The following is an 11806-nucleotide window of genomic DNA, read 5'->3' on the forward strand; positions in this document are numbered from 1 at the left end:
TTTATCAATGAATATTAAGGACACGCGATCCTTTACTTTTTAATGTGATTTCAGAAAGCCAACATGAATTTTTAAAGGGCATAAGTACTTTAGAGTGCTCTATAATTACAAATGAACTTATTCGTATTGCTACTAGAAGGAAGGAGAAACTTGTTGTAAAGCTTGATTTCCATAAAGCATTTGATAGCATTGATTGAGACTATCTGTTCTTCGATAATGCGTTGTATGAAGTTTCCGAATAAATGGACCGCGTGGACATCCCGTAGTTTATCGTCAACGGCCACAGCTGTTCTGGTGAATGGCACCCTGGTTGATCGTATTTCGCCATATCTATTCCTTATTGTCGTAGAATGTTTGAAGCGCATTTTAGATAAATCAAGGCATTTGGGCTTCACGCAAGGTTTTAGTTATTCAGCTAATCACGAGCCTATTTTGATGTTGTCATTTGCGGATGACACTATTCTTTACCTACCTTTTGATATTGAGCAGCTAGGGAACTTAACACGGATTCTTCATTGTTTCGAGTTGATTTCGGGCTTAACGATTAATTTCCATAAAAGCTATATTATGGGTATTAATGTTAATGAGGCATATTTATTATTGGCGTTGCAAAAAGTCGGGTGCAAGATTGATTCTTTTTCTATTAAATATTTTGGTCTTCTTCTGTCTAATAGAAAGCTTGCTTATGGCTCGTGGGATCATGTGGTCGAGTGATTCAAGTCGTGTTTGCCTTTATGGAAGGGTTCCCTTCTGTCCCCTACAGGCAGATTAATTCTTATTAAATCTGTCTTGTACAATGTCCTGGTTTATTTTATGTCTTTGTTTGGTATGCTAAGAGCGGTTCAGAAACAACTAGAATCATACATGATGCGTTTTTTGTTGAAGGGAGATATTTCTAACTGTATTCTAAGTAAGGTATCTTTGAAGGTTGTATGTCAAGATTTTGAGAAAGGGGTCTGGGAATCTTAAATCTTTGTATTCGATACCAGAGTCTTTTATTTAAATGGGTTTGAAAGTTAAGGACTAATAATGTTGATTCACTTTGGTCCAATTGCTCCTTTATGATTGACTGGAATTTTCTTATTTTTGGTGATGTGGAGAAATTGTCTTTTATTTGAAAAGGTATTAGAAATCTTTGTTGTAATGATTTAGAAGGTTTGAGTGTTTTTATTTCAAACATAAAAATCAAAGTTGGTGCCGAAGATTCAGTTTCACTTTGGCATGAAGATTGGATGAGTAATGTCCTGAAATCTCTTATGTTTCCCGTCTCTATAATCTTTTTAATAAAAAAACAATATACTATTGTGAATGTTGGGATTGAGGGTTTGAGGTGGAGACGTAGATTATAGGGTAATGAGTTGTTTTTAGGTGATTTACAGATCATATTCGGTCTTCTTACTCGAAATTTGCATAGAAAATATTAGTTGTTGCGGAACACAACTGCTATGATTTTCAACCCGGCTTCATTTTGTCGTTTTATCGCGATTTTATGAATAATGCAGTTGTTATTAATGGTTCAAGGCAAGGAGTGACTGCTTCTTTTGGAGGAGCTGCTAGGCCTGGGCGTTTTTCATATGCCTAGCGTTCTCTTCAGAATGCTCGCCACTCTATTATTTAACAGGTCCATGTTTTACCTGCTGGTGAAGCACGTCAGACTGCTCCAACAATTTTTGAAGCTGCCTAGATCACCCAGATTATAGGAATGTCAAGATTGGATACGAATGTATCAATAAATGATGAAGATGGTATGTATTGCCACCGAGTTTATCCTCCGTATATGCATGTTTGGAATTCTAAAATTTCACCACAGATTAAGTTCTTTTTATGGATTGTTTTACATGAAAGAGTTCCTACGCTTGATTTTTTTGTGAGGCGCTCTATTATTCGAGTGGAAATTTATTTGTGTTCTCTCTATGATGTGGTACAAACACAAGAGCACCTTTTTATTCATTGTACTTTAGCAAGGGGTATATGAAATATTGTTCTTGAAAAGCTGGACATTGTTTGGGTAGCTCCTTATTCGTTTGTGGAGTTCACGATTCAGTGGAAGAGCCTCATCCCGTTGAGTCGTCATTAGAGGCTTTGGTAAATTTTCGGTTGTCTTATTGTTTGGGAAATTTAGAAGTGCCAAAACGGTAGAATTTTTCAAAATAAAAGCTCGGCAAATGAGGATGTGATCTTTAGTTGTTTTACAAGGACAATTTTTCTTTGTAAGTTTTGTGATAGGAAATTCCCTTATTCGGACATGAATTAGAAATCCATTTTGTATTCTAGCCTTCTCGGATTTGTAATTTTATTCCTTTTTTCTCTGTTTTCTACGCCTTTAATTTACTTCTTTGTGAGTTGTTTTTTTGCGCGAAGCTAAGTGTTTAGGTTTTGCTGCTTTTGTCGTTTTTAATGTAATTATTATTCATAAAAATTAATGAATATTATTAATTAAAAATATTTAATTTAATTAAAATTCATATGATATATACTGATCGGTAATCATATTTATCATTGCCATATTGTATGATAAGTGAATAGCTAATATTCTTACATGGGAATCTAATTTAATATAATAGCAAATTATTCTATGACCCCTCACGTTTATCATAATTCACAGTTTGATATCCTTATTTGAAAATTAAACGATTTGGTACCTCAGTTTTGATTTTGTATATTATAAGGCCCTTCTGTTATTTCCGTTAATAATTTAAAATTTACTTTTAAATAATTTGGTACCTCAGTTTCAATTATATAAACGATTTGATATCTCAGTTTTAATTATACAAATCACTTGGTATTTTATTTTTAAACGATTTGGTATCTCACATTTCATACAATTAACGATTTAGTACCTATATTTAACAGAAAGACCTTATAGTTTATAAAATCAAAATTGAGGTATCAAATCGTTTGATTTTCAAATAAAGGATGTCAAACTGTAAATTATAATAAACGTGAGGAATTTTAAAGTAGTTTGCTTTTAATATAAATATTTTTCAGAGTCTCACATATTTTTTATCAACGTGGCTTAAAATTAAATAATTTATGATTGAATTTAATTGATGATGTATTAGTCGGTTACCACATCAAACGTATGCTTAACCAAGTTCATGCATTTTCATAGAACGTGATGACAAGCTCTTACACGCGATGACATGATTTTGGACGGTATATTGAAGATAGAGTTTATCATTTTTTATGTTAATACGTCTTTGTCAAGCTCAACCTGCATCGTTTTCTATGAACTTGTTAAATTTCAGTATTGGTAATAATGTAAATGTAATCTGATTGGAAACTGAGATTTTTATATATTACTAATTTATTAAATAATCTGATTGAAAAAATATAAACAAACTTAGTTAGATAATCGGTAATTAAGAGGACACCATGCTGCTTAAAAAATGTACAATACTCTTTTTTGACAAGGGAACTTCCGGCGGAAGCCGACTACCTGTTAGTTTCAAAACTCTACCACCCGGACCTCTCACTTAATGCGAGTCTTTTAACAACTTATTCACAAATACTTCCAATAAGTCTCATTTGTAAAATATGAGATTCGAACCTGAATTCTCTAAGTCTCATACTTACTGTTCACACTTATGATCAATTGAGGCGACTCGTGGTGGATAAAAAAAATTAAAAATACATAAAAAATGAAATGAAAAAATAAAAAAATTAATTTAATTTAATTATTGTTGATTTTTTTAGTTTAATCCAGGTTTTATTCAGAAATTTTGACTTCATCATAAGCTGAATTAATTAAATTACTCATAAAATATATTATTTTATTATTTCTTCAGAAATTTAAAACAATTTTACAATTTTTTTATAGGGCTTAAATTTATATTTACCTCAAAAATTTGAAAATAATTAAGAATTTAATATTGAATTTTATATATATTGATTGTACACCCAGCAGCTCTCTTGGCTCTGCGGAGCATTATATGGCTATATAATGAATTTATGTGGCTTCTGTCACTATCGAAGACGTCAAAAATTCAACAACATGCGAGAATATGTAGTAGAATCAAATGTTGGCACACTGCATGGAGCAATAAGGGTTCACTTTTTGTAGCCGACTCTAATCTCCAGTCATTTCAGTTTTACTAAGCGCCATTATCATGTCAATTTTTTTGATAATTAGGAAAGGACAGAGCATTTGTGAGAATAATCGAATAATAAATTGCTATCCAGCATTTATATTATTTAAGATATAACTCATTTATAATATTATGTCAATTTTGATCCTCATATTTTTACTATAAATTATTAATTAATCAAAATATTTAATCATCCATATATCAACGCTCTTACAAGGTCTAAAACAATGGTTTAAAATGTATGAAATGAATATTGTTTCTGAAATTTATGTGGTTCCTGAACTTTCAGTACATTTTTTATTTATCCGGTCTTTAAATTTATTATTTATGTTTTTGATTTGAACAAGGATGATTTTGAATATTATTAGAAATAATAAATGCAGTATGTCTCATAATAACAGTATTTATGGATATGATTCATCCACTAGTGGTCATTATGTTTTTAACGTCGGCCTAATGTCTTAAAAAACCCCGACCTTTTAGCCCCTTTTCAATCATACCCTGGCGTTGAAAATTTGTCAATTTTACCCTATTTTGCATTTTTTTGTTTCAATTGTACCCTGAAAAATTAAATTAATGTCTTTTGCGTGTGGAAATTTGTTTAAAACATTCTCCATGTCTCGCATATATTAATTGTATATTTTTTAAATTTATTTAAATTTAGTTAAATTAATTAAGAATTTAAATTAGTGTTAATTTGATTATGGTTTTTAGTTAGTTTTTAAAAATAAAGGACTTATTTGTACTTTTTTGAATAAAAAAGAATTTAATTTCATGTTTAGACTTAATTAATTGAATGATTTCATCATTTAAGTAAAAAAATTAACAAAAATTAAAATATTGGGGTACAATTGAAAACGGAAAAATTAAAAGTGGGTAAAATTGACAAATTTTCAACGTCGGGGTGGAATTGAAAAAAAGTTTAAAGCTGAGGGATTTTTGAGTGATTAGGCCTTTAACGTCGAAAACACTAACAAAAGGTCAATCTATAACATTCATACAAAAAAGTTTTAAGTCAATTGTTTTAAACGCTTATTTCTAGCATTGTCTTTTAAGCTATATAAATAAGAAATCCATTTCAAAATTTTAAAAAGATGGGCTTTTGAATTCATTTGATTATAAATTCTTAAAAACATGTGAATCATGTCTAGTGGTAAAATGACAAAAACACCTTTCATTGGATAAGATGAAAGAGAAAAAAGTTTATTGGGCCTTATTTCCGTCGCCAAATTACCGACAGATTGGTGACAGCCTGACAGTTTATTCTGCAAACTCTTCGACAAATGAGTTTTTATAGCAATGGATCTTTTGAGTTTCCTTCTTCTTCAATTCAGCTCAGCTTTCAGTTCTTCTCAATGGTTGTCCAACAGACAATTTTTTTATGGAAAAGGTGTTCGTCAGGGAGATCCTATTTCGCCTATATTTTTTGTTTTGGCTGTGGAAAATTTTGCGAGCTATTTTTATTAAAGCTAGCAACTGGGGTCTTTTATCAGGTGTTCAAGTTGATGATTTGGAGGATCCTATTTCTATTCTGCAATTCACCGATGACACTCTTTTATTCGTCCCTAATGATCTGTTAATGATTGAGAATCTTCTGTGTATTCTGAGATGTTTTGAGCTAATCTCTAGCCTGAATATTAACTACCAAAAAACTTCTATTATTGGTATTAATGTTGATCAAGATTCCTTATCTAGAGCGTCAGATATTCTGAATTGTAAAATTGAGGAGCTTCCCATCTTACTCTCTCGGAGAGAGCAGTTGGTGCTAAATCTTGGGACCCGATTATCTCGAATTTTTCTTCGTAATTATCTTCTTGGAGAGGAAACCTTCTTTCACCTGCAGGTAGACTTGTTCTCGTTAAGTCTGTGCTTTGTAGTTTACCTATTTATTACTTTCCCTTTTTGCGTATTCCTCAGTTGGTTGTTCTTATTCTTGAGTGAATAATGAGAAGATTCTTATGGAGCGGTAGAACGGATAGCCAAGGATTTAGTAAAGTTGCATGGAGTGATATTTCTTTCCCAAGTACTTCCTAAGGTCTTAATATTACGCCTCTGCGTATTAAGAACCAGTGCTTGCTTCTGAAATGGCTTTGGAAATTAATGAATTCTGACAGTAATTCTATTTGGTATTCTATTGTGGCGTGCAGCTCCAAAATTTCTTCATGGACTGATCTTGAATCAAATAATGTCGGGAACATGTCTCACCTATGAAAAGGGATTGTTTTTTCTTGTGTTAAGAACAAACGGGTTTGGAACTGTTTTAAGAGTTTGGTTTCCTTGGAGCTGGGTGATGGAAGTGTTACCCGTTTTTGGTTGGATTGCTGGTTATCTGCTTCACTTCTTAATCAATTTCCGAATTTGTTTCAGCTGTGCAGAAATAAACAAGGACTGGTCTCCTCATTCTTCAATCATGAACAACTAGGGTTTCATCATTTTACTTGGAAAAGACGGCTTAGAATCGATGAACAAGCTCAGTTTACTGCTCTTTTACAGCTTCTTCCAACGGCTATGCAAACAGTCCCGTATTAGTTTTTGGCACCAGAATCAGTCATATACAGCTGCTTCAATGAAAGATCTTTGGTTTAATGTATTTGCTAAACCTCATTCTGAAGTTAGCTTTCTGACTGTTCGGATTTGGAAGGAAAAAATACCACCACGGATATAGTTTTTTTTATATGGTTGCTTTCTCGAGATTGGATATCTTCGAATGACGTTCTAGCAAGAAGAGGAGCTATTGCACTTTCACATAGGTATGAAATATATATTAGTTTGAAATTTTATTTATTTAGTAATTAAAGTTATAATTTTGTTTTACCAAATGTCGTGCGATATTATTTAATTTTAAATATAAATTTAGAAAGATCATTGACTATTTTTTTTTTTAAATACTAAACTATATAAATTTATTTAAAAAAAAATATTTTTTAAGTGACGTAACTTTTAACGCTAAACATATCAATAAGTTAGCATTGTTTTTCAGTAAGTGTAAGTTAAAATTTAGTAACCATAAAAATTTAATACCCTCAATTTAGTTCTAAAACAAATATTACTAATTTATTCAGTGTAATGATCTCGGCACTAACCTGGTCAACTCTTTAGACCTAACTGAAACCAGATTGGACCGGCCAAAGCCCTTGGCTTTGAATTTGATGTTTGGATTATGACTTAAGTAGCAATTTGTCTCTTTAATTTATAAATTATGAATAACTAACACATAAATTAATTTTATTGACAAATTAATATACAAATTTGATGATTATGGGTAATTAGCCCATTTCGGCAAATTAACTTATAAGTTAAGGGGGCAAATTACCAATTTAAAATACAATTAACTCATAAATTAAAGGGACAAATTATTAATATGGGGCAAATTACCCATAATCACCAAGATCGTATGTTGATTTGCCCACAAAATTAATTTATATATTAATTATCCATTCCTTATAAATTGAGGGGACATATTGCCATTTAAGTACTTCGATTATAGCAATTGAAGAAGAGAAAGACAAAGGGACAGACAGGAGACGTTTTTAATCGCAAAGCATTACGTAGTTAATGTCCACAGCAGAAGCCAAAATTGGCCCAAATAAAAGATTAAAAGTCATTCCAGATAATATTTTAAACTAAATATTATTTTGGTAAAGAGGTATTTATTTTTTAATGTCTAATGCTCTTTTGAATCCAGACACAAGGATGAAGCCAAACATTCCGATGTTGGCCTTTTCATGGCAGGCTACTGTTACACTGTTTTTTATTTTAACTTAAGTGACCATTTGTTACTTATAACTATACTTATAACTTATAAGTAATGATCAATTAATACAATATGATCAATTAATACAATATGTTAGTTTAAAATCAGTTTAGTATCATTTTCTTTTAAATTTATTCCGTTTTTGCATCTGATCCCTCAGGTGATGTTACCCAATAATGAGCATACATTTTTTTAAATATCAATTTTCTTCATAAACTTATTGTCAGGTCCAATTTCAGAGATCGCAACCAGCACTAGAGTATAAGTATGGTTGTATCAAAACACGTAACTAACTTTTCGGATAATAAACAAACACATACAACCTGCATAAAAATCAATTCTCGGGGGACAACCGAGACTCCAACCTTAAATCTAGCAGTTTATATCACAACATACAAATAAAATGCTCGGCACAAATTCGAGACTCCAATAACATGCCTTATATATATAAATCAAATATCCAAAGTATATATTAAAAATTTGCTAACAGAAATATCATAACAGTCGGAATAATCCGACAAAGTAACCAATCTATAAAAGCTTTAAAGTCAAAATCTAGTACTACTACGGTTTAAGAGTTTTAAAAGAATGATTATCCTTATTTAAAACCAAAAGTAGACCTCCACATAATAATGAAAGCTGGAGATCAATCAGACGCGCTCAAAATCATAATCCTCAAAATGGGGAAAACAACGGGGTTAGATATACTAAGATGAGTTCATAATATTATTTACATTTACTAGTTAAAAACCTTTAAAATCTGAAATCCTTTCATACCAATATGTATAAGATTATTTTTGGAATTGATGAGGATTTGTTCCCATCTAACCTGACCCAAAGATGCCAAAGTATAACCAAATTACAGATCCGAAACCTTTAAATCAAATCAACATTCATTTGAAAACATGAAACTGAATCATAGCTTAATAACAACGATTCACTTATACAACACGCTTAATACTAGCCAAGATCGGCCAAATCACACAAGGTAGACACAAGCGTTCCAAAACACTTAAATAGGTTTAAGAAGGATTTGAATATGCATTTAAATCCACAAATTCAGATTTGAAATAAAGAACCCAATTCAACAATATAGAAGGCACAACATTGCAAAACTTACATATAACCACCATTAATTGATTATCCAACAATTTTAAACAATATCGACATGCTAAGACATTAACAACAGCCCTATATCATGTATGAACAACAATTATAACCCCAAGACAACAATTAAACAAAACCAATGTATACATATGCGTTTCATGCCAAAAAAACCAACATTTGATTCACCAATCCAATGAATATTCATAGCATCAAACCCAAAGTATAAACATACACTACTGGGGAACAAATGATTAGCGATGGAATTTTCTGTCGCTAATCACCTCAATTTCGTCACCAATCATGATTGACGACGGAATGGCGACGGAAACTGTCTGTCGCCAAAGCTCTGGTCGCTATCTTGTTTGCGACCAGGGCGTCGCAAACTTGGTGACGGAAAAACCGTCGCCATTCCCAAAATCTCCATCACCAAATCGTCTCCTAGAAAATGACAAGGGAGACGATTTGATGATGGATAAGAATATATTGGAGACAGATTACGTCTGTCGCCAAATGGAAATTGTAGCTACGGATACATGTCTGGTCTCCTTACAGAAACACTTAGCGACGGACTGTCTATCGCTAATTGCTAAATGTCTGTCGCAAATCAAGACCAGTTTCCGGCAGAATTTTTCCGGTTTCCGCACTTTTTCCTGTTTTTTCCAGTCGATTGAAACTTGATAAACATAGTAATTACAATTCACATTGAAACACAATTTCCGAAAAAAAAACCTTTGATATATCAATATGTAATAGTTTACATATGCACATGAAATGTATAAAGCGATAAACTACAAAATGTATAAAACGATAAAATACAAAATGTCAGAAATACAAACATGACACTATTAAGCCGGAGTGTCGTCATCGTCTGAAGGCCCTGGGGTGGGCGATACTACGGAGGAAGGGTCTGCATCATCTTTGCCAGCTCAGCCTGAACAAGCTGGGCCATCCTCTCTTCGGCGCTCGCCTGCTGAACATGGAGAACTTCCACCTCGGCGGTAATCTGGTGCAGTCCATCTTGGATCCCGGCCTGCACACGCCGCTCAACCTCCTCGTCAGCCCGCTGTGACTGTGTGGAGCTGGCCCTCGCCCTGTTGGTCGCCGCCGAATCAACGTACGCACTAGTCGCTGAACTCAACCCGTAGACGGGCCGCTTCTTGTTGACGCCCTCGCTTCTTGTTGACGTCCGTTGTGCTCGAGGAACTACCATCTCCAGTCAGCGGCTGGGATGCATCAGCGAATCTCCAAGCAATCGCATCCTACAGAAAGATTGAAAAATATATCAGTTAACGGCTAAAAACGCATAACATATGAAACGTAAGTATAATTTCTAACGAAATTTCGGCAGCAGTTCCTCTAAAATTTGATCATCATCCACTTTTGAAGGACAACCTTTAAACATATACATTTAATATAAAACCCACCGGCTGTTAACAAACCTAATCTAGCAATTACAGTTTAAATTCAAACAAATTTTAAACTAATTAACTTAATCTAACACTTAATCAAACTAACCAATTAATAAGACTATATAAGTTTACGATTTACATTCATGTCTTGGACCCTCTTATCTACCATTACAACCTTATCAGCTTTCGTGGAGTGCATGCGAGTATACAGCTCCGTTACGGTCGGCTTGCGGCCGAGCTCTTCTGCCTAAAAGAAAAATATTTGTTAGTTCACCAGAAAAAAAAATAGTTGCAGTTATCTAAATAAAATAGAACTCCGAAAACAAACCAACATATCCATATGGCGGAACGGGATCCCCCTGTATGGCGTATTGGGCCGGAGCCGAGTTCTACAGGCTCGCTCATCCGATTAGCGCGAGCTATATCAGACTTCTTCTTCTTGTCCACTGACGCTAGAAGGCCTTCCAGGCAGCCCAGATCTCCGCGCTCACCGAGCTATGTTTTGCGTACTTTTGCCTCATCTTGTGAATGATGTCCTTGTATCGCTTGGCAGCATGCGTCATGAAGACCCTTTTGATGATGTTATCGCTGTAAGCCGCCTCGTCCCGCGAGTACTCCTTTTGCAAAACTTAAACAACAGGTTTGAGTTAGTAATTTTGCGTTAGTCTAATTTCAAACTTTAAAATTAACAATTTATCACCTTAAACTCATCCCGGTAGTAATCCGTCTCCTCAGCAGTCAAAAACCGCCAGGCTCGGCCATTCTCGAACCAGCACTTTCTGAAGATCTCCTGCATAGACTGGGAGACTGGTCTTGAGTTCCACAGCCTCTCCCAATGGTTTAAAAAAATATAGTTTCTATAATAAAACAACTAAACAAAAAATTTAAATTAACAATTTACATTCTTACCTGCTAGCATTTGGGAAACACCGTGCCCTCCTCTGGGCAAACAACACTGTAGGGCGCTCCCCAGGCTGACAGCTGAACAGGGGCTGCGGCCTCCACCTCTTGCTGCTGGCCCTCAACAGGGCTGTCCTCCGCAGGGGCGACCACAGCTGGGTTACCCCGTCCCCGACCTCGAGCTGATCGGCCTTGTCCACGACCCGCACTAGTCGTATCACCTGAACCACCATGCCCTCTCATACGTTCAAACATATTAAAATATGTATCGTTCCACATATAGTTAAAAAATTTATATATCGTAAAAAAATACATTTAATTTAATATACCGTTAGTATGAAACACATTTAGTTAACATAAATAATTAACTAATTCATTACAACATGATAACTGAACTACAACTAATAAAAACTGCAAAACTATCTAACACATCAGTCGAGTTCTTCTTCATATTCGTCTAATGAGGATGGCGGAATGTCATCTTCCATTCCTTCAGCAGGAGCGATTTGCAACGCATTTTCGTCGGCCATCTCATTTAGGTCAGTTAA

At 33.9% G+C, this 11806-nt stretch overlaps 1 protein-coding gene across 1 annotated transcript; it reads left to right on the forward strand.

The window, feature by feature from the left end:
• Nucleotides 1–216: 216 nt before the first annotated feature.
• Nucleotides 217–1582, forward strand: LOC126660381 (uncharacterized). The gene is made up of 3 exons (XM_050353893.1): nucleotides 217–710; nucleotides 837–915; nucleotides 1415–1582. Exons 1-3 carry the CDS (start codon nucleotides 217–219, stop codon nucleotides 1580–1582), a joined length of 741 nt encoding a protein of 246 aa, XP_050209850.1.
• Nucleotides 1583–11806: the final 10224 nt, after the last annotated feature.

The sequence above is a fragment of the Mercurialis annua genome, linkage group LG1-X (genome assembly GCF_937616625.2).
Source record: "Mercurialis annua linkage group LG1-X, ddMerAnnu1.2, whole genome shotgun sequence".
NCBI classification, from domain to species: Eukaryota; Viridiplantae; Streptophyta; class Magnoliopsida; order Malpighiales; family Euphorbiaceae; genus Mercurialis; species Mercurialis annua.